Source organism: Epinephelus lanceolatus, chromosome 2 (genome assembly GCF_041903045.1).
Source record: "Epinephelus lanceolatus isolate andai-2023 chromosome 2, ASM4190304v1, whole genome shotgun sequence".
NCBI lineage: Eukaryota > Metazoa > Chordata > Actinopteri > Perciformes > Serranidae > Epinephelus > Epinephelus lanceolatus.
Genome location: NC_135735.1, coordinates 12,214,022 through 12,238,729, shown reverse-complemented (window position 1 = coordinate 12,238,729; position 24,708 = coordinate 12,214,022). Strand labels below are relative to the sequence as shown.

The 24,708-nt window shown below is 40.4% G+C and overlaps 1 protein-coding gene across 1 annotated transcript; it reads left to right on the top strand.

Moving 5' to 3' along the window:
• The first annotated feature begins 466 nt into the window (after window positions 1-466).
• bbs4 (Bardet-Biedl syndrome 4) lies at window positions 467-24,364 on the top strand. Its single transcript, XM_033615391.2, has 16 exons — window positions 467-531; window positions 4,363-4,405; window positions 9,034-9,113; window positions 11,969-12,032; window positions 12,274-12,385; window positions 12,647-12,719; window positions 13,143-13,196; window positions 13,287-13,414; window positions 16,001-16,055; window positions 16,225-16,293; window positions 16,503-16,655; window positions 18,844-19,015; window positions 19,231-19,300; window positions 19,411-19,555; window positions 19,645-19,849; window positions 23,481-24,364. The coding sequence occupies exons 1-16, from the start codon at window positions 472-474 to the stop codon at window positions 23,630-23,632; spliced, it is 1,635 nt and encodes a 544-aa protein (XP_033471282.1). The 5' UTR covers window positions 467-471; the 3' UTR covers window positions 23,633-24,364.
• Window positions 24,365-24,708: the final 344 nt, after the last annotated feature.

The window sequence follows — 24,708 nt, the reverse complement described above, 5'->3', positions numbered from 1 at the left end:
CTGGAAGGGTCTCCTATTATAGAGGGACTGGCAAGATATTCCTGAACTGCATTCTGTCGGCCATCTTGGTTTTAAGAGATGTTTGTTGCACTTATAGCACCTGGCCAGTGTGGGGGTTATTGGGGTCCACTCATATACAACTATGGTATCAAAACCAGTGGCTTTTAAATAGCTGTTCAGTGTATTGATCACTATGTGGGTTAAAATGCAAAATATACTGACGGCCTCCCTGGCTGTGTATAAATCATGTCTCTTTAACCCAGGCTGGCAGACGAATGGATATATGACTGTAAAAGAATCTCTCTTAATACAAACCTAATTTCATTTGTTTAGTGTTATATAATTGTTGTATAACTCAACCTAAACATGATCATGTTATTGGTGGAGGCTGGTGAGGGCGGTGACACACATCAGCCTGAGAGACATTCATAAATCCAACCAGCTACTCCTCCGCATTCCTCTGACGTATCCATGGCAACAGCTTCTAGTGTTGATCATCCCAAGATGGCGGACGAGGAGAAAGCCACGGCGGTGAGTGTTAAACCAAAGCTAGTTACCGTGTTCTTCGGCAAACGCAAACATGCCACTTGGTGAAGTGATAGTGTGACACCTCCCGACTAAATGTAACGTCATGTTTTGAGTGTAGCCCTCGTAAAAACGCTCGTTATGTGAGTGTTAGCTACCTAAGTTAAGCTAGCCGTTTCTAAGTCGGAGCTAAGTTGATTAACGTTAACGTGCAGCTGGTAACTCTGTCTTTAATCTCAGCTGTCCAAAGGCAAGCTAACAACATGACAGCTAACAGCTAACGTTACAGCTACAGGCAGGTGACAACAACAGAAATGCGTAGGTAACATTACAGTGTAAGTGTGCGTTGATGAGCGTCGTTAGCTTTACACTGTAACTTTGATAACGGTATGAACAGTTCAGCTCTGCAGTCACTGAGGCTGGCTTCACCTCAGATCCTAGTTATGGTATGGCTGTCACGTAAAGCCTTCAGGGTGTGATAATTGGAAAGGATTCATGCACAAAACGTCAGAGATGAATCAATCCACAAGTGAGTCAAATGTAGGGAAAATGATGTGGAGCAAAACACTGGGATTGAGCATGCGCACAAGGAAGCTGTATCACAGCCATCTGTGATCACAGCCTACTGATTGATGTCATCTGTGAACTGGCTGATATTTCTGTTACATACAGGTGTCACCAGAGGTAGACAAGTAACTAAGTAGGCAACATTTTCTCAAGTACTGTCCTTAAACACATTTTTGACCTACTTTTACTTTTGTCCTGTTACCCCACTACATTTCAGAGGGGAACATTATACTTTTTACTCCACTACATTTATTGCAAACTTATAGCTACTGGTTACTTTTTATTTTCATTAATTTATATGTCCATACACAGCAAACAAAGTCACAATCAAAAAAATCTATAATAAACATTCCATGATTGAAAAAGAGCAGGGAGAGGAGAACAATCTAATTTTACCTGCCCCTCATTCAAAACACAAATTAATAAGAAATAGGCTTACAGTTAATAACCCAAACTTATTAACTAATCAGTATTTATTACATAGTAATTTCAGAAGGAAACATAAATGATTAAACAGAAATATTGGAAGCTATACACAGTGGAACAGCTCTGACATGTCTGTTCCATATAGTCCAATGATTTTTTTCCATAAAGAAAAAAAATGGCCATACAGATTAAAAATGACAAACAACAAACTCTTTTTGAAATGCCAAAGTGAGTATGTATGTGGGAGATCAACTACATATATATGGTATCTTTTTATGAATTTAACCATTTTTAACTGTAAAAAAAATTTGCAGTAGGGCATACAATTTAGGCGTCACATCACTGACCCTTATACATTTTCTTAAACTGAAAAATAGTCAGACAACCCTTTAAGTCATCTCTAAAGAATTCTATAGTTTAGCACCTGCCACTGGAATACACATCTGTTTTAGTGTAGTCAGTGCAAAGTATGCTTATATGACGTGATGCAGTACTATACTGCTGCCTACCTACAGATCTACTGCAGTCTACACCAGGGGTGTCAAATTCATTTTAGTTAATGGGCCACATACAGCCCAATTTGATCTCAGCTGGGCCGGACCAGTAAAACCGCTGCATAATAACCTACCCCATCAAATTTTTCCCTTTTTTTTAGTGTAAAGAATTACGTTCTAAAAATGTTCGTCCATTTACAAAACAAATGCTGAACAGCCTGAGATATCCTCAGAAAAATTATGTGCAAATTCAGTATGTCTCAGTTCTTTCTGCATTCAGTCAGTCTACTACTCACTTTCATTATATGTGACTATTTTCATAACTTTCCACTAAAATGGAAGCTATTGAAGACGTAGGTGAAGTCATCCCCTGCCTTATAAACCATTTACAATCTGAAGTTCTGTCACTGCCTCAGCAGCAGGATTCCACCCGTATTGTTTTGATACAGATTCTTTTGTACTGAAGCTGCTGGTTGACAATATTTTGCACAATATTCAGTATCTTTAAATACGACCACAGTGAGTATTCATTGTTATTCCAGAGAGCTGTATTCTGGTCAGGGTGGAAAAGCCTCTGAGGCAGTATTTTACATGAGGTATCTACTCAGTGTTTAAATTGCTCCTGAACCCTCTTAGCCTTCACAAGTGCATGAATATTAGGTGTGCAGAGTCATCTAGAGGGTGGACTGGACCTTTTGGCAGGCCGGATCTGACCCCCGGGCCGTATTTCTGACACGTGGTCCACACAGTAGTGTACAAAGTAAAGTAAAGTTGGCCACACATTGACACATTACAACCTAAAAATGCTCTTCTGTGTGTTCATTAGGGATAAAACTGAATAACATAATATTCTATAAAAAATATAAATAACTGTGAAAAGAGTCATACTGCATACAAAGTAATGGAGTAACGCCTGTGAGCTAGTTCAGGCAGTCAACTCGAGCTGCACTGATTCATACACACACGTCATACGTCATCTCCAAAACACACCCTCCCAATTTGGCGGCCTGTTTAAGCTACCACATCTTCTCAGAATCTTCCTTTGCCTTGTTAATGCTGCTGCTGCCCTGCATCAGTACTGCTGCTGGCTCTTTCAGCCCCACCTCCACCCCAGCATCCACCTGCAGGCTCCGGCTAAGGGGAAAATTATTTAATCATCACTCCCCAATATCTCATGTAAACATATCTGTGGGAGCGATGAGTCTGGAGTCTAGACGCCAAACTCAAACTATGTTCTGCTGTTAGAATAAACATTTAAAATGTGAGTTGTCTGACTGAACTTTTCTTTAGATACTATCAGACCATCTTGCTGATAATACTTCTATAACATTTTGAATTCAGTCATTTACCCAGTATGTATTTGTCATAACCTCTTAAACTTACTCACCTTGCCTCTGACACTCATGTCAGCAAAAAGTAAGCATCTCTTGGTTAAAACCTAAAGCTTCAAGGGTTTTTCTCAAAGCTCTTATACTGGACTACATTTGATAGCACAGGTGCGCTACATAGCCAAGGACCTAAGTGTAAGCCTGTCTGCTCACAGCTTGCAGATAACTACCCCCAGTCAGTGGCTTATAGTGCACCTCTCAGCAATTTGACCTTTTAAGTGAAATCTATAATGAAAGGAAAAGCATCCACACACTTCTAATAAACATTCTTTTGGTCGGATGCTTGGTCCCCAGCCAGCAGCTTCCCTCAGCAAATACATTTTGAGTGTGCGGATAAGTTTCCTCTCATTAGCCTATACATTTAGCATCAGCTCTAACGTCTCAAAGAAGCATTTACATGGTGCACTGCTATTGTCTGTTGTACAGTCTGTCCTGCTGGGGGACTTCAAATGCTACAGAGTTTAGCGCTATAGCTGCAAGGCAACTGATTTAATTGTATATGGTTCTTACTGCTAAACAAACACTAAACTGCACTGACTTACTGAACGTGTTAGAGCTTCCAACTGGCACAAAACACACTTCCACCCCCCGACCATACACCAAAAACGTGGGGAAAACTAATTTATGTATATTATATTCAAGTGTTTAAATGTATTTTATATCTGGTGTGCAGGATTTTACTTTGATGACATACTGCATAAAACGCCCTTTGCTCACACTGGACACCATGTATCAGTGTTTTCCATGAGCAGCCTGTATGGTGGCTGCACTAAAGTAGATTTTTGTATTTTTGTGTGGAAATACAGATCAGAGTTCAGACTGACACCGTATGTTCAACTGTACAGAATAGAAAAAAATGGCTTTCCTAAGTATATGTAATGAGCCTGTGAATATTTTACTATGTAATGTATGGATCATGTGTTTTTACTTAATTGTTTGTGTTGTATTTTTATGTATTTCAGCTCCCAGTTGCGACTGATGCCAAGAAACGTCGGGCACCTAAAGGTACTGCAAGACACTTGACACTTGCCAGTAATCTTACTGAATGATTTTCATGCAACACAATTCCTGTTATGTCACCCATTGTTTTGATGTTGACCATTTGTCTTTAGCTGGTAAGACATACTAACAGGGTGAGTGTGGAGCTAATCATCCTGCAGAGGTCACCCTCACTCTTGTATCTAGCCTCCCTGAAAGGAAGCAGCAGTGTGCACAGTGTGCTGCTGAGCCCTGCTCCAGATATTTCTCTGTGTGGAAAATGTTTGTTGATCATTTATTAAATCAGGATATTTTGTCATTGTAACGATGGCTTAATTTCCCATTAACCAGTTCAGCTTTTTCTCGTGATGAAGCTTTTTTGTTTTGTCATGTCATCAGCACTGCTGAGAATGCAAGTCCTATGAGAGCAATGATGTGGATGCTGTGGTGTCATATTGTATGGTATTGTGTTTCCATGCGGTGATCTTTCATATGGCATGCAAGCCATTAATGTAGTCTTCTTAGTATAATCTGAGGAGACAGATCATATTAAAACCTTAAGTACATTAATGACAGGTAAGATGAGAATTGAAGTAAAAAAAAGGAAGGAAAAGGAAATATGAAGCTGTAAAAACATGTGCCACACATGCACATCTATGGACAGAGGGTGACGTGGGCTGTACGGATTGTAAAGCCACTTGAGAAATACAGTAAATTTAGAAATATAAATGTATTAATATAATTTTCAAAGCACCTGCTGATTTAAAAAGAAAATGGCAGTGGATAAACTTAATCGCTCTTTCTTCAGGGAAACTTAATCACTCGTCACATACGCTATACGTATAATTAGTGATATAACAAGTAGTCTCTTTATAAATGTGATAATGACGAGATAATTTTCACATCACTTGTATGAAGTCTAGAATCAAAACTATGAGAGGATAAGAAATTAGGTCCAGAGTCACCTGAATAAGAGCTAAAAAAGGAACCATCTTGTTGCTTAAAAGTCTTAAAATGTAAAAATAATCCAATAAAAAGCCACAGCGCTCAGTTTAATTGTCTCCATAAGCTGCCAATTTCATCCTCATTTAGTAATTACATCATGAAATGTAATTAGGGTTATATAATGCACACATAAAATTAATTATGTTATGCACAACAAATACATTATGTGCTTTTATTACATTTTGAGCAATGCAGTTCATGGTGGGTAAAACCCAGGAGGTGTAGCAAAAATATGAGCATGCCCTCCAGAAAAACCGAAATACACTTCCTTTTAAAACAACAAAAAAAAATGCCAATGACGCAAGGTCATTTCACCTGTTTCCAGTACAGCGTGTTTCAATTATGTAGAATCAAGTGTAAGTGGAGCAATCTGCCTTCATTTCTGTCAAATTCCTGGGAACAATAAGCGTGGGGAAATGAATATGAGACGAAATTATTTGACAAGACCGAAGGGTTTTGAAGTTTTTGTGGTAAAACTTCCCCTCAAAAAATTCATCCTATTTTTCATTACATTCTCCCCATGTGTCTTTTGATCTCAGCACGCCTCTCCTCTGCTCTTATCCCCTTTTAACAGATGGTTGAGGCACATGGAAGCCAAATCTGTCTTAGCATTAGCCAGATCAAATGTAACAATGAGAGAATGCCTCCATGTTTGGGATGAAGTTTTTCGCAGTACTATATTTAGGAGACCTCATGCTGTGCCCTTCTTCTCAGCTCCTTTCTACCCTTCTTTCATACAGTAGTTACAGGAATACATGTCACACATGTATCCCATCTCTCCTCCAAATGTGCCCTGCTTTGTGTATGTGGACACTGGAGCGCCACAGGGCCCCATCTGAAACCCAGAGACAAGAATATTATTGCTGTCTCAGCAGGAAGAAAGCGGATTAGGATGCTACAAATAGGGCCATTCCGAATCTTGACGGGGCAAACGTGTGAAACCCATGCAGTTTCACACTCAGCGATGAAGAGGATTTCTCTGAAGTTGTTGGAAGAGGCTCCAGTTCTAGCGGCAAATCAACAGAGCACTGCTTGAAGCGCGACAGATAAAAACAGAAGGGAGCTTTAGTGTAATTCACACTGTATTTTTTACACAGGCAGTTCATTAATGATATCCTCCCCGATGTCAGCGGCAGACTCAAAGCCTTGCACTTCATTCCACATCGCCTTGAATCCTATTTTTAGCCTCAGAGGAAGGTAGTAGGTGTAAGATAACAGGATTACCAGAATCAAACTAGCTTGAATTGGAATTACGTTTGCCTCCTTGTGAAATGAAATATTGTACTCCACTGGGAAGAAGACTTGGAGCATTGTGGTTGGGTTCTTGAGGTTACCTAACCCTTTCTAAAGCTGGCTTTGTATTGTGCTGCTCATTCCTTCAGTCTCCCTCTTTCAGTCTGTCTCTGTACCCTCTCTGTTCTGTCACAAGCACCTGGCTTGCGAGATACATTGTTGCCCTGGCAACGGGGAGAATATCTCAACCTGCCGAGACACTAAAAGGGAGACAGAAAAAAAGGCAGTGTTTGTAACGAAAAACTTGCTTACAAGGTGACATTTACTGCGCGGCTGGTGAATTGATTATAGTTTAGCCTGGGGTTTCTGGTTGAACTGTTAACACGTATATTACTGTCAGATCAAAGACTTGCTACTGTCTGCAGAGGGAGGGGGGTTCTTCCATGATTATTTGTTCACCTGCCAAATTAACACAGAGACTGAATGAATTAAGAATACTCAAAACAGACACAACTCTTGATCATCTGAGCCGTCCGTTTTTTGAATAAAAACTTGCTAACAAGCCAAGATTTATGGGGTGATGGTGAATTGACTTGAATTTAGCCTGTGGATTTAGGTTGAAGTGTTACATCTTTGTTAACTGTCAGATCAGAGGCTTGCTAATGACTGCAAAAAGAAGGGGCTTTCAGGATTAATCACACAGCCATCAACTAAACAAGACATCTGAACAGTGAATGGTAATGAGCTTTTAAGTTTATTTTATGCCTCCACAATGGCGACAGTACATTTGTACATGTGTCCCATTTTTGTGAACGCGATATCTTAAGAATCCCTTGAGGGAATTTCTTCAAATTTGGCACAAACTTCCACTTCTCAAGGATGAACTAATTAGATTTTGGTGGTGGCTTGCAAAACATGTTTTTGGCCATAACTCAAGAATGTATATGCCAGGCGCAACAAAATTTCACACAAATGTTAATAGGATAAAATGATGAAGTGATGACATTTTATAGCCAAAAGGTCAACTTAAATGTGACATCATGATGCTCTGCAAAAACACTTTCCTGCCCATTTTTTAATGCTACAACTCGGGAACAGAAGGGGAGACGTGGTCGAATGCTGAACTGGTGACACTCGTCTTGGCTGCCCACCTTGAAACTGTGTATACGTCAGGCTTGGGCAGCATCTAAGTTTTTTATACCTTCTTACCTTCCTGATATTTCACTGGGGTATATGACGCCATTTGAGCGAAGCGCCACCTGACTGGCAAGTTCACTACATTCTGCAAGCTCTCTTAGTTTTTGTAAGCTTACAAATTGTCAAGAAAGGAAATACTCTTACACATATTTTCCTTATTAAACAGAGAAATACAACGGTACACCTTAAGTGCTATATCGTAGGCAACTGGGATCCCTTCCCAGACAACTTAACACCCATTCTCACCTGGACCCATCTAACCCTAATGACACACAAGCTGGCCAAGTGGTTCAACAACTCACAGGTGACCCTAACGACTCCGCAACTCAGAGCTTAGATGTGACCTCAGCGACTCTGTAAGGGTTCACACCCACACAGAGTTTAAAGCCTGAGACACCGCACCAGTCCGTTATAACTGAGGAAGCCTCTTGGATGAGAGGTGAAACGTCTTAAAGAAACTCAAGCAAGTCCAGTTGCCTATGGTATAGCACTTAAGATTACCATGACCTGGATAACTGAGAATCTTCACCGACAAGGGTACACCCTCTGAATTCAGGTTTCTATCTTTCACCGAACTAAGACACACTTAACTTAACACGCTTCATTCAAACTCCACAGAAGCTAAATAAACTCACCAAAACTATCTCATATAGTGTTGTTAGTCATCTAGTTAGTCAGTCTACTGGATCAACGCCGGTTTCTGGCTGGCTGTTTAAAGTCCTGTAACGTTATCCCCATCACTCGCAGTCTCCATGTATCTCAGCATTGCTGCGTGTTCCCACAGTAGAGACTGACCTCTGGTGGCACGTGATGTGCACTACATACATTACCTTTTTACATTACATCCTTGATACAGCATCTCTGTATGAATTTAATAGACAGAGGATTGTCTGCATCTTTCGAGGTATTGAAAATCACGCTATCAGGATTTCTACATACCCTTGTACGCTATAATACCATGATGCTGCCTAAGCCTAGTATATGTCTGTGCTGTCAGGTCGAAGATGTGTGTGAACAATCCATGTTTTAGAATTTGTAGCTTCTTTGCAGCAGCATCCATATTTGAAGCATTGTGTAATCTCATGGTTATATGAGTTTGGACAGACATGGATGTAAGCTGCAACTAGACTGGTTGCTGGAGGCATGTAATTGCGAGGCGGTTATTATAGGGTTTCTTTTTACGTAATAGTCTTCTCATTGTATTGTATTCTTCTTTCCAGCTCCAGAGCTTCCCATTGTGGAGAGGAGAAACTGGCTAATCCACCAGCACTATATCCACAAAGACTATGATACCTGTAAGGTAAAATACCTCCATTCCTTCCTTTTCCCTGTGGTTTATCCCGTCGTTGACCCGTGTCTTTGTTCTGTGTTGTTCTGATGAAAGTAATGAAGACGATGAATGTCTGGCATGTTCAGGGCACTGTCTAACGCTGTACTTTATTATGGCCTAATTCACTGCATTGACCTGTGTATTCCCACATGAAACCAAAAGGTACTTAGTGAAGTCTCTGGATAGATGCCTGTACTCGTAAGATATATTACTGGAATCCTCCTTCTCACTTTCTCTTAGTGAGAGATACACTCCTCACTCCCAGGGCCCTATTTTAATTGCTCCAGAGCAGCAACAAGCACAGAGCGGTAGGTCTTGGGCACACGGACTGTGTGGGCGTCCCTGAGCACACCTGCTATTTCAGTTCATGTATGTGCAGCTGTACAAAGTGGAAAAAGAGCTAGATGAGGAGGGCTATAAATTAAAGGGAGTAGTGATTAGGAAATTCGCTCTCAGCAAGTCACATCACTGGCCTCATTGCTCTGAAGCAGCTGAGCCAATCACAGTGATGCTCAGTCACATTAACAGCTCAACAAATGAAGAATCGGCTTCTTCAGGAAATCATATTGTTTTCTGGATGGTGCTGAGCGGCAGCCAGAGGCAGATGGTGAGGGACTTTTTTTTTTTATAGCAGTTTATATGATCGCACCAAATTTGACACTGTGTCAGTTTTAATTCTATTGTATTACAAGTTGCAAATGGTTACATCATGTCTGAAAATGTGGGCAGCTTTGTACCACAATTTTTACTTTTTAAGTTTGGAAAGAGGCTGTGACACACAGGATTAATCAGCCCCGGTCCTCTGTCATCCAGCGGTAAAGGAACTCTTGGATGTGTGTGGAGGTGTATGGGGTCACTTTGTAGCTGCCTGGTGTCATTTGGATGTGATTTAATGAATGTAAAGATGGCGGACGGGCGTGTAATCATTCATTTATTCCTTATCCATAACCGCTTACCCTGGTACAGGATCATAGAGGGGCTGGAGCCTATCCCAGCTGACATTGGGTGAGAGGCGGGGTACACCCTGGACAGGTCGCCAGACTATCACAGGGCTGACACATAGAGACAGACAACCATTGACACTCACACTCACACCTCTGGGCTTTTAAAGGTCACCAATTAACCTGACCTGCATGTCTTTGGACTGTGGGAGGAAGCTGGAGAACCTGGAGAAAACCCACAACGACACAGAGAGAACATGAAAACTCCACTGCACCACATGCCATCCAGCAGCCAATAGTCAACCCTACAATATCTTTACAAAATTGATATCAAGGTTATTGCAGCTTCCAAATAAGTTAAAAAATAGCCACCCACAGACGCCATAATGGGAAATATGATGAACTCACTGTCATTGGTTTAGTTTTACTCACTGTTGGATGATCCAGGAGCTTTGGTTGGTTTTAGAGTTGACTGATTTGCAGGATGTTTGGAGAGTTGCAAGATGACGCTTTGAACAGATTGTCTTGACTGTTGTGTTAAAAAAAAATGAAAACAAAAATCCCCAAATAAACAGGCCTTTACAAAAACAAAGTTAAAATCAATGGAGTATTAAACGACTTCATCAACAGTAAAAACTAAGATTAACCAAAAACACGGCAGTTAAAGACTGGAGCCCTGTGACGTCTTCTACGTTCCACACTCACTTGAGCACACCTGCCTTTTTTTTTTCTTTTTTTTTCCGAGGGTCTATATAGGAGATGCTTTTTTTTTTTTTTTTTTTTTTTTTTTTTTAAGATATTTTTTGGGGCATTTTCACCTTTAATGGATAGGACAGACAAGTGTGAAAGGGGGAGAGAGAGAGGGAGTGACATGCAGCAAAGGGCCACAGGCTGGAGTCGAACCCGGGCCCCTGCGGCAACAGCCTTGTACATGGGGCGCCTGCTCTACCACCAAGCCACTGACGCCCCGAGCACACCTGCCTTTAATTAAAGGTTCCCGAGATGCCGGGTCAGGTGGCGCATTTAAGTGACTCAAAAAATGATAGGAAACTAAGACTTGCAAGAAATTTCTCTGACACGATAGGTCGCCATACTCTCACAGGGCTGACACATAGAGACAGACAGCCATTCACTCTCACACTCACACCTCTGGACATTTAAAGGTCACCAGTTAACCTGGATATCTTTGGACTGTGTAAGGAAGCCGGAGTACCTGGAGACAACCCAAAACTCCACACAGAGAGGCCCCCTGTCAGCCGGGAGATTTGATCCCGCAACCCTCTTGCTGTGACTGTGCTAACTACTGCATCCTATGCCACCCAGCACCAATAGTCAACCTTACTTTGCAATATCGATATTGAGGTATTTGGTAAAAAATATCATGATATCTGATTTTCTTCGCATCACCCAGCCCTAGTTCTCAGATGTCTATTTTCAGCACCAGGTCACTGGTGACACTAAGCCACATTTTTAACTAAAATACCAACAGCTCACTCTGCGCTGCTTTATTTTAATGAACCTCCCACCAGTCTGCATCTCTTCTACCACCTGTGCACCGTGCACTGTGTGCTGGGCACCAAAATACCACACAGTCTGGCTAAAGGGTTTTCAATGTCAGGCAAATACCAAACTGTCAGAGTGAAAATAGAGCCTTCAGTGTGATGCGATGCAAATGTACAGAACAGGGTCTAATACTGTTGTTTATGTATTAAGTGTTGCGATTGCAAATTGTTTAGAAACTGAATCCCAGGTTAGTATTCAGCAGGGCCTGAAATTTTGGCTCAAGCACAGCAGCCATTAATGTAAGATGTATTCCTCCTCACTCATGTTGAAAATGGCATCCATGTCAGTAGTAGAAATGTCTCTGGTTCTGTCTCCATGTAGGGGATCATCAAAGAACAACTGCAGGAGACTAATGGAATGTGTGAATACGCCATTTATGTTCAAGGTGAGCCTTAGTTTTTATAGTGAACTTTCCTCTCACACATGGAACATGCATGATGTTAATTAAGAGCTACATCAAATGGAGGCTCTGCGGTAGTCCAGCGCCCAAGATCCCCAATGCATCATTTAGTTCCCCAAAATCTGTTCTTTGGGCCCCACGCTGTGCCTTTGATTTTTTATGTGCTGTATTACTTTCTCATGTAGATGAAGATCCTCTCCTTTTGTGTTTTAATTCCTTGCCACAGCACTAATCATGCGTCTTGAGGGCAAGATCCAACAGTCCCTGGAGCTGTTTCAGAGCTGTGCCATCCTTAATCCCAGCAGCGCTGACAATCTCAAGCAAGTGGCGAGATCACTGTGAGTCTTCTGCCCTCACGCCGAGAGTGCATGAACCCTTCTCTGTTTGCTAACAAAGACAGATAGGAAAGAAACATACACTGATTGCAGCCGAACTGCGGCCAGTTGTGGCCAGAACTTTTTGAGACTGTTGGGAAAATCTAATCCATCCCCAGTGACTATTTTACACTGTTGCAGGATTGTAATAATGGCTATTCAGCACGCAGTGATTAAGATTGATTAATTTCTCTTACGGATTATTGTTGTTTATTCTTTCCATAGATTTCTCCTGGGAAAGCACAAAGCAGCTATTGAATTCTATCATGAAGCTGCGCGGCTCAACGAGAAAGACTGGGTAAAAACAGAAACACTCGAGTACTGAGTTTCAGCTTTGTCTAAAAGTTTGTGTGATTAGTGGGTCTGACATCGTTCAGTGTAAATAAACAGCATGAAGTTCTCAAAACAAAATCTTCCCACATTTAGAATGGGAAATGCCCAGACTGAACATCTTTTAATGCAACAATTACCAAAAAAAACTTCTATATAGTCTATAAATATTGTATTAAACCGGCCCGGCAGGATCATTAATCATTCACACAAGTGTGTTTTGGAAACTGTCCCCTCTAATACGACTGTCAGTAATACTGTATAATTTGTATTCCACAGAGCTGTTATCTTAAATAACTTTTATATTTGGAAATTGAATTTGGCTCAGCCTTTATTATCACTTAACCATGCACCAATGCTCCATGTATATTTTGACTTTTTCTCACCCCAGGAGATCAGCCATAATCTGGGCTTGTGCTACTTCTTCATCAAAGACTTCAAAAACGTGAGTATGCTGATTTTACCGACACTAACACAGTACTGATTGTACTCATTCTCAGGTGATGTGATCAGTTTGATATCCTGTGTCTGTCAGGCTGAAGAGCAACTAAACATAGCTCTCCAGATAAACAAACATGACAAGACTTTCATGATGCTGGGGAAGGTTCATCTGCTGGCTGGAGAAACTGAAAAGGCCATCGACGTGTATAAGAGAGCAGTGGAGTAAGTAGAGTTCAAATGTGGATGATGATAAAAAGCACTGAGAAGACATTTAAAGGGACAGTTCGTTCCAAATTAAAAAAATCTCTTTATGTTTTGTTTTACCTGGTATTTATCACTCTAGACTATTTTGGTGTGAGTTGCCAAGTGTTGGAGATATATGCTGCAGAGATGTCTGCCTTCTCTCCAGTATAATCGAACTAAACGACTAGCGCCAAAAAAAAAAATTACATTTGTAAAACTCAACTGGAGCATCTCTTTCCTGAAATCATGATCATGATGTTTACTCAAGATAGTCCACAGACCTTTTTGTGAGCAGTTTCATGTAAGTAAGTAAGTAAACTTTATTTATATCTCACCTTTCACAGGTAAAAACCACAAAGTGCGTCACAAAAGTTAGAACAATAACAAAGAAAACAAAACACAAAGTATTAACATAAATGCAAAGATGCATAGATATATGAGAAAAAAAACCCACAATTAACCAAATGCCAGTTTAAATAAAAGAGTCTTTAAATGCGTTTTAAAAGTATCAACAGAGTTTAAACAGCGTAGTGAGAAAGGCAAAGCATTCCACAGTCTGGGAGCTACTGCTTAAAATGATCTGTCACCTCTGGTCCTAAAGCGTGTGTGAGGAACAACTAGCGGCCGTTGGTCACATGACCTCAGACTGCGGGTGGGAGTGTACAGCTGTATAAAATCAGACAGGTAAGAAGGAGCTTGCTCCTGCAAGGTTCTAAAAGTGAGAACTAAAATTTTAAAATTAATTCTAAAATGCACTAGTAACCAGTGCAGAGATGCTAAAACAGGAGTGATGTGTGCCCTTTTGTTTGTGTGGGTTAAAAGCCTTGCAGCAGAGTTTTGAACAGCCTGGAGACGGTCAAGCTCTTTCTTATTAAAACAAGTAAAAAGACTGTTACGATAATCTAAACGAGATGAAATAAAGGCGTGAATAATCATTTCCAGTTCAGCCTTTGACACCAGTGTTCTTATTTTGGAAATGTTCCTCAGATGGAAGAAGTAATTTTTTTGTTACTAGTTTTGAGTGATGCTCCAAGGACATCGTTGAATCAAAAATAACACCTAAGTTCCTCATCTTTGGCAGGACAGACGAGCCTAGAGCACCAATATGCTGCTTAATCTGGGGGATAATGCTATCGGGGGCGATAATTAATGTTTCCGTCCGAGTTCAGCTGTAGGTAGCTGTCACTTAACCACTGTTGGATGCTAGTCAGGCAGTTAATTAAGGAAGCTCAGCCTTGAATGAGCAGTACAGCTGGATATCATCAGCATAGAGATGATATGAAACATTGCTAAATTGTCTAATTAACTGTCCAAGGGGAAGTAAGTATAAAAGGAACAGAATAGGTCCAAGGACAGAGCCCTGAGGTACCGCACATGACAGCCCTGTTGTTTCAGACATGATATGGTTTGCAGAAACACTAAAACTTCTGTCAGAAAGGTAAGAGGAAAACCACTTTAAAACTGAACCAGAGATCCCAACCAGATCTTGGAGTCTATTAATCAAAATATTATGGTTGACCGTGTCGAAAGCTGATGAAAGGTCCAACAGAACCAAAACTGTGTTTACCAGAATCAGAAGGCAGCCCTAGCTCCTGCATGAAGCTGCTCACAACAAGGTCTGTGGATTATCTTGAATAACTGGGTCATGATTTTTGGAAAGAGACATTGCTGTTGAGTTTTGAGTGCCAACTAGTTTTATTATATTCAAGAGAAGGCAGAAATCTCTACGGCCAATATCTCCAACACTCAGCAGCTCACACCAAAACAATTTAGATTGATAAGTAGTACTTCAGGTAAGAGGGGAAAAAATCAGTAATTATTTATTCGGGGGTGAAGTGTCCCTTTAAAGAGGAATCTGTGAAATTCAATTTTTCAAAAAGTTTTTCCATCTGATCCAAATGATTAAAAAAACTTTTTTTTATTAATAACTGTTAATATTTACATAGCCTCAGCATGACAGTTCTTCATGATAATATTTTCTCAAGAGATTAAAAGAGATAAAAGTCATAAAACATGCTGTTTCGTAGGAGGTTGGTTACTTTCAGTATGTTCCCTCTTGATTTATCTGATGATTTCAGTCTTTGGAGCTCATTTCAAAAAGTCATTCTCCTTTAGTCTTTCACAAAGCTCCTCTTCAGTTCAGTATAAATTCAGTTCATTTCCACTTCTACTCACATGTTGAATATTTAAACATTAGGCTGTGGTGTAAATAAGGAAATGACATCAGTATCTATAATAGAGCTAATTATGGCTACCTCCTGTTGGGGTTAAATTAATTAATCAAGCGCCCCAATACTGGTGTTGCTTTTAATGAGACGTACCACTGTGAACCTTATTTTAATGCCGATCTGCCTCTTCTCGGCTATTCTTTTTTCTTAGAGTCACATCATCTCCCCACAGGTCATAATTAATACTTCACCATTATGCTGAATCAAACCCTGATTGAATCAGCAAATTCCCTGAATATCAACGATGTTTGCTTAAGAATAAATGCAGGCATTAAATGTAATTACAGGCATAGATAAAGTGACATTTTTCATTCAACTTGTCTCCTTTTCTATTCAGATTCTCTCCAGAGAACACTGAAGTCCTGACTACTCTCGGCCTGCTGTTTTTACAGGTAGGTTGTGCTTTTTATGTATTTATTTATTTATCTATTTTAATAACCTTTTTAGTGAAATTATGTGCATGCAAGCGACGAGCGCTACAAGATAAGAGTGACATTTACTGTAGGTGACACATCTAAAAAAGAGTAGATGTATAATTTGCTGTGTTCATGTTTTCTCCAGCTTGGGAAATACCAAAAAGCATTTGAGCACCTTGGAAATGCCCTTACTTTTGACCCCAACAATTATAAGGTATGTGGGTATTTGAACACACATTATGCTTTAGTTTAAACTCAGTTTGCTACAGTACCTGAGGACAGTACATTACAGTTCTTCTAAAGCAGTTCAGTTAAACTAAAAGGTCACTCTCCGTCAGGTAGTACAGTCCATCTCTCATCATGTGCAGTTTCAAAGGGTACGTCTTCCTCTAATATCTCTCTAATCATTGTTTTTATTCCCAGGCCATCCTGGCTGCAGGCAGCATGATGCAGACCCACGGTGACTTTGATGTGGCCATGAACAAGTACCGAGTGGCAGCATGTGCTGTGCCTGAGAGCCCCCCTCTCTGGAACAACATCGGCATGTGCTTCTTTGGAAAAAAGAAATATGTAGCCGTGAGTAACACCGTTTTTTTTAATCATATGACTTGCCTTTGTCAGTGTAGGACTCAGTAAAGGCAGCACTTAAAACAAAAGACACAAGATAAAGTCTAATATTTGATTTTCAGTCATTATTGTTCCTTAAAATAGGACATTCACCTTTTTCCCATTTTAAATGTAAATATCAGCTGTGATGGGAAGTAACAGTACATTCAGGCCTAGTCCACATGTAGACAGGAAAAAAATAGCCTTCTCTATGTATTTTGGCCTTTCTTTCTCACATAAGCAGTTTTTATATTGTAAAGTCAGAGTGCACACTGTTATCTCCTTTATGAGGCGTAACAAATGAGCCAACATTTCGCGCAATGGCCAACAATTTGCTGGTCCTAACCCTAGAATTGATATAAAGATTAGACAACGTGTCTCCACTTACCCCCACTGTACAAAAATAAAGCTAAAATATCCTGCAAACAACCTCTGCCATCTTGCACTGGTAATGTCATTTGTAGCCAGAGTTTGTGTAGTAGTGATCTCCACTGGTATCCAGTTCCCGCCCTTACACCCGTCCAACCAATCACAAGCAGCACCTTTGATTGTAAGCAAACTGATTGACATCAAATTACTAGTTATAACCAGACTTGTCAGAAAAATGAACACTTGAACAAACATCACTGTAATAAAAACTACCTAAAACGACAGAAACCATCTTTTGGAAAATTGTGTTTGATGTGCACTTTGAGTGTTTAGTTTGGCCCATGTCCCATCCGCTAACATGGAGGGGGCAGGGTTTATGACCTGTACTGCAGCCACCAGGGGGTGATCAAGATATTCTGGCTTCACTTTTGTCGTCCATCTTTATATAGTGTCTGCAGTTCTCACCTTGCTTGTGGGACTTTTTTACATGTTTACACACATATACTCTTCCACTATACTGAGCAACAGAGATGGCAGGATGAGTTATGGAGGTCAGAGTTTCAGATGATATCCTTTATTCAGGCTTCTGATCTGCCAAAATGGTCTTCTTCTTATTCTTTGTGTGGCTTTAGGGTTATATTGTCATCTGTTGGGTCGGCATGCTTGTGAAAACGCTTCAGTTGATTACTGCTTTTTCATTTGGACAGAGATATTTTCTAACAGTGTGTGTGGACAGGATGTTTTGTGCGAAGGATAAGGGAAGAACCTTGTTTTACCTTAACTGTTGCAGTTTTAGGTACTTGTACTGTACTTAACTGTTTCCATTTTTGCTACTGAAGTTACTTAACAGATAAAGTTTTACATAAAACATATGATAAGCTGTGATTTACAACCTTTTGGGTTTGTGACTTTTTGATGATTCAGATGTCTATGAGTTGTTGGTTGTTCCATTAAAGAGATGTTTACCCTCTAAATGTCGAACATGGTTTTATTTCAAAAACATTTGAAACCCAGTGAGGTAAAATTATCCAATTTTTCTCAAAAAAGCAAAGGTTTAAGAAACGTGCAAAAAAGGCATACAGATTTATGTCGCAGAACATTGTGTTCTCTTCTTTCCTCTCCCATTAATCATCTATACCCTCTCATATTTATCTTGTGACCTTTTGTGGAGGTCGCCAGTAGGTCCCTGGCTGCCGCTTAAATGGGTCACACCCACAAGTGTTTCTGTAACATTGACAAAAGCCCACAGCTGAAACACATCCATTGTTTTCTTCTACCATGCATCATTACAAGTATCATAAACTCATTTGTGAGAACTGACGACTTAATTTGCTACTTTACCCTTTGTCCAGTGCTTAGATGGGGAACCACTGGTCTGAACTACCTATCGTAGCATGTATCGCTTAGCTCATGTCCATGTGCATCTTCATGCAAGTGCAATCAAAACAGGGACCCACATAAAAACATTAACCATGACATTAAAAGTGGTCAAAAACTCCATAAGGAACCTTTAAGTAGGATTTTGAATGCAGGATTTTCACTTGTAATTAAGTATTAACAAACCAGTTCCCCTGAAATTACTGTATTTTTTTATCAATTTGTGAGCCAGACAGATGAGATCATTTTAATAAATATACTTTGCTGCTTAATTTGGTCCAAATGTACCTGAAGTATTCCATCATTGCACCGACTGCCTTGTTTCTCAGGTTCTTCTTGGGATCATATATTATTGAGAGACTTGCCTAACGGTCCTGTCAGCTGTTTGACTTTAACTTCATCTCTCCCACAGGCCATCAGCTGCCTGAAGCGGGCCCACTACTTGTCTCCTTTTGACTGGAAGGTGTTGTACAACCTGGGTCTGGTACACCTGACCATGCAGCAGTATGCCTCTGCCTTCCACTTCCTTAGTGCAGCTATCAACCTGAACCCACGAATGGGGGAGCTCTACATGTTGCTGGCAGGTACTGAGTCAGAGCGACAGAGAAGTAATGCATGACTGGATTGTGTCTTTAACGAGTAACTTGATGATTAGTGGCAACAAATGCTGGATACAGACCATACTGTTTGTGAAGTAAACAATCCGTACAACAAACTGAACGAGTTGAATGTGCCTTGCTGAACAGTTGTTTTAACAGTGTTTCAGTTTAAGTTTAAACCTCATACTTATTCTTAACAGTGGCTCTGACCAACTTGGACGATGTAGAGAACGCCACCAGAGCATACGAACAAGCTGTAACAATGGACGAGTGAGTCTGTCCTACACCTTCGACCTTCAGTCTACTGTGTTTCTGAATTTGAGTCTGCAGTTTGATCATTTAATATTTTCTTTTCTTCCTTGGTGATGAATTATCTTTAGATCAAACCCTCTGGTCAACCTGAACTTTGCCATCTTCCTCTACAATCACGGCGATAAGAAGGGAACTCTGGATCAGTATCAGGAGATGGAGAGGAAAGTCAATCTACTTCGAGACAGCAGTAGCAGCTTTGAATTTGATCCTGAGGTACTTTAGATCCGGTTGATGTTGATGTCTTAATTGCTGAAGCCATTTATTGCAATATTTTTAAGTCTTTGCCTACCTGTCGTTAACAGCTAGTAGACATGGCTCAGAAGATGGGAGCTGCCCTGCAGGTGACAGAGAGTCTGGTGTGGACCAAACCAGGCAAGGACTCCAAATCAAAACCAAACTCTGCAGCAGCCACCAAAGCCCCCGGTGCTCCCCTCGGTACTAACCAAGCTCTGGGCCAAGCCATGTCTTCTGCTGCGAGCTACAACAAAAAACTCCAGCTGCCAACAGGTACGAATTACCAGTATGGGTTGTAGAAATTCATTAATTCATTTTCTGTGGCCACGTATTCTGTTAGGGGTCGCGGGGGTCTGGAGCCTATCCCAGCTGACACTGGGTGAGTGGTGGGGTACACCTTGGACAGGTCACCAGACTATCACAGGGCTGACACATAGAGACAGAAAACCATTCACACTCACATTCACACCTATGGCCAATTTCGAGTCACCAAGTAACCTATGTAGTGATACAGTTGGCAGGTGTAGTTAGGTAGAAAGAAAATAGTTCCTACATGAAACTGCTCACAACAATGTCTGTGGATTTTCTTGAGTAACCGGATCATGATTTCTGGAAAGAGACATTGCTGTTGAGTTTTTCAAATGTATCTCACAAGCCAAATGCCTTCGTGTTCCATTATATTTGAGAGAAGGCAGACGTCTCTGCAGCTGATCCCTCCAACACTCAACAACTCACACCAAAACAATCTAGAGTGATAAATAGCACTACAGGCAAGAGGAAAAATATGTATTTTTGATACAACTGTCGAGCTGTCAACCTGGTCATTTAAAAAACAAAATCATCAAAAAAGTCCAACGTTACTCCCTCAGTGCAGGTGATGGCAAATTTCACAGCCTCCACCTCTCTCCATTAAACCAAAGCCCAATTTTTCATTTTAAGTGGAAACTTGAAAAAAAATCTCTCTCCTTTGTATTCACAGCCTCCTGTGTGCACTACTGTAGCAGATTGAATATATGGGCTAAGGCAAAATGGAATATGTAAAAGACAGAAGCTAACCTCTAGCCAGTGTATATTCCTGGCAACAAAAGAAAATCAGCAGTGTGGAAAAATGACACACAGTTAAGCCAATAAATTCAAGGCTTCTCTGAAATGGCTGTCGAGGCTCACAGCTCTGAAATGTAAGTGGACTGGAGTGCTTTTCCTCAACAGAGCCTGTGGGCTGTGTTTTCTACCACTTTTGTTTAGCTGTTAACGAGTAACACCAGAACAATGCGTCCATGTTTAGTGACAGATGTTTTACATAATTACACAGCTCTGACAGTCTGCTTTCTAACACTCAACCACCAGCGTTTGATGACCAACTTGTTGTAAATATACAAATAAAGCCTGTCAATGCACTTTAAGACTAGTTAAAGCTTAATCTCTAAAAACAGATATCTGCACATGAGCAGAGAATCTGTAGGCAATGGGACAAGATTTCAGTATCTGATTATCAGTATGTCTGATTTAAGTTTGTTGTCAGAGTAGTATTGACCAATCATGATCAAACAGGATTTGGTTGCAGGCATTCATACAGCGTGCCCAAAGGATGATGTTTTTCTGTAGGCCAATGCGAAAGTTAGCATCGCCCTCGTTCCCTCATTGAAAAGCCTATGGGATTTTTGCATTGGGTTTTGGATTGTTGCAGAAACGCCAAAATGCAATCGTCAGAAGAAGAAGCTAACGTTAGGCTATGGATGATCTACACTACGATAGCATGACCCTAATGTCACCACCATAACAAGACTGTAAAGTTGCGTTCAGCTCAGCTCGATGTGATGACGTTCAGTAGTCTCATTTAGCCACTTGTTAGCAAGTGCATAAAAGCTTCAAAGTTCACGAGTGGGGCATTTGCAGACATATTTTATGTCATAGAACAGAACGTGAAGTCTCTTAAGCTTGTGTTAAACTTAAGAGACTTTGCATCTACCCAAAAACCCATTGACTTTGAGACGAGGGAACCGTGAGTGGTACAATGCTGACTCATTTTTGGGCTTTAGGACTCATTCCTGCACCACTCTAGATATATTGCCCATTTTTAACAATCCCAATTTCCAGGATGATGAAAAATGCATATTTAACTTAATTAGTATTTTGGGAAAAATATTATATCCATAAACTATTCTCCTTTTATTTTTTTAAAGATGCCGAATTTAAAATGTACAGTCGAAAATTTAAACTCAAAAATTATAAATTGGCAAAAACTATTAGATTATTTAGACATTTCAGTCTCGTTTATTTCATTTATTTGTTGTGCAATTGAATTTATTTTTAATTTTTTTTATTATGAAATACATTTTTTATGACTTAGACTAGAAATGTTGATGCTTGCCACGTTATCACGGATCCCACTGCACTTCTTGGCAAGTCCCACCCTACTCTGCTGTGATATGCTAGTACTGCCCATAACCATAACTGCCTCTTTTTGGGGGGCTTTTTTGCCTTTAATGGACAGGACAGAGTGAAATGGGGAGAGGGAGTGGGGGGATGACATGCAGTACATGGTTGCAAACCGAGCCCGCGACCGCTGCAGCGAGGCTTCACCTCTGTATATGGGGCACCGGCACTATCCACTACGCTACTGACGCCCCAACTGCCTCTGACCTTGACGCATCAACTTGATGAGTACTAGTCAATCACAGCACAGTCCCACTGCTTTTACAATAACGTACTGTAATCCCAGAGGCGTATCGCCATCAGACCAATAGCGGGTGGATTCCAAGATTGGTTCATGTTAAGCAGGGCACCATCAAGTCATCATAAATACTGGCTATTTAAAGCAGAGGTTGTATCCATTTGCTGATGTCTGCATCTTTATTGCTAGTCTGTAAATTAGTGTTGCAGGAGGTCAGGATGAATCTCTTACACCGAGGCTCCCACTGTATCACAGTGGTTATGAATATTAACAACTCACTTCTGAAACTAGGTTTGGGTTTGTAAATAAATATCGCAGTCTGTCACAGAGTGCATTGTGGGTTGAAGTTATTTGTACAAATGAAAACAATGTAAATCTTTCAGAAGGTTTGTTCTGGTGTGTTTGTTTTACAGGCAGTGAGAAGCCCTGTAGGTCGCCCCCCCATGTGTGTTACAGAGGGGGGTATTAGGTCACTGTTTAGTCATGGGGCAGATTTGGTTGTTGAAGTTATAAATGTCCTATTAAAGCATCAAACTGGTATTCTTTAATGATTCAGCACATTTTTATTGTGAGGGAATTGCACCATTTAAACAAGACAAAAAGTCAATCTAAATTGCCCGCCTGGGATGTCACAATGGAAAATCTAATTACATGCAGTGTCTAACTTTCAAAAAGTACGATCACCTAAGGCCTCTGTTCAACAACACTGCCCTGTGTCCAACCTCAAAACATGACGTGGTGTCATGGTTTCAATGAAAACAAATATTTTGCAGAGCCATTATGATGCTATAGTTTGTAGTTTGGTAGTGAGATGTTGTACGAAACAGTTTGTTCTTGCTAGGATAATGAAATCTTTATTTCCCACTGCAGCCTCTCAGTGTTTCTGTTGGCCTCTATTGTGATCTATTGGTGCACAGTAAGTGCCACTTAAAGGAACAGCTCACCCCCGAATCAAAATTACCGGTATTTATATTTTTTCCTGTTACCTGTAGCGCTATTTATCAATCTAGATTGTTTTGGTGTGAGTTGCTGAGTGTTGGAGATATTGGCCATAAAGTTGTCTGCCTTCTCTCCAGTATAATGGAGCTAGATGGCACAGATGTAAATGTTAACGAACCCCACACAGACTGATTGGTTTGTGTAAATTATTGGGAACTAAAAGACCTTTTTTAAGCAAGCTTTGATGAAGGAAATGGCATTAACTCTTATGCTTTTGTTATTTTTCCAAAGGTTCCAAAGGCCCGTCGATGCCCCTTGAGCCAGAACCTGATGTGGACAAAGCCCCCAGCCCGCCCTCTGATCCTCCTGGCTCCCCAGAACCTGTAGAGACAGAAAACCCCAAACCCAGAACCTCCAAAAAGAAATCTAAGGTGGAGGAATGAGTTAGTTTGGTAGCTACAGTCTCATGTAACATCTTTGTCATACGGTCACTCACATGTTATGGAGCCAAATTAAGCTTTTTAAACAGCAGCCGAGCTATTTGTGAATTCTAGCTAACTGTAGTTAGACATGAAGCCTTGAGTTAAAGGCTTCTGGTTTAGGTACATACTGCTCATTTCATGTCCTATACAATAATTTACTTTACATTGACAAGGGCAACAGCAATGCACACTTTTGTCACACCATTTATTTCAGGAATATTGAATGTCAGTGCATTACTTAACACTTTTTAAACCAAAATTCAGAGATAATCAAGTGTGTCTTGTAAATCTGTGTCGATGTGGCAGGTGTGGAGCACAGGTCAAAACCCATTCCAGTGGATATTGCAGTGTAAGAACGTCTCTGTTCCACAAAATTGAATACACACATTAAGTGTGAGAAAGTGGAGGAGCTCAGCAATAAGGTTTAACGATGAATTTTCCCTGTACTGACATTTCCAGTGAAGGTGTCAGTCCTAAAACATGAATGTGAAGGAAATGCTGTGACAATCACCGCTGAAATCTGAGGACAGAAAGGGATGTTTTTGAATAGTCACAGGATATTTGCTTGTTTGTATGATAGGACTCTTTTTGTGAGGGTTGAGTGTAAATAGTGACACATGCTTTTATATGTGGATAAATGTCATGTTTATAGAGAGTAATGTATTTAATATTAAACAAGAGACTTTAAAGAAAGTAGCTGTGTCACTTCCTTTATAAAGTCCAGTTTGTGTTGTACAGTTTTCTAATGTTAAAGATCCCCTGTACTCAAAAATATGGTTTTATTGTTTTATGTCATGGAAGTTAGCATCGCACTGGCTTCCTAGTCAGAAGGCCTATGGGATTTTTCCATTGGATTTTGGATTATTGACAAAAGATCTGTGGAAACATTTTTGACACTTACATGTATTGTTCAGCAAGATTAACAACAAGTTAACACCATTTTCATGATTATTGAAGTCGAAATGCCATCACCAGAAGTAACAAGCTAATGTAAGGCTATAAACAAACTACACTACGGTCACATGATGTAACGTCGC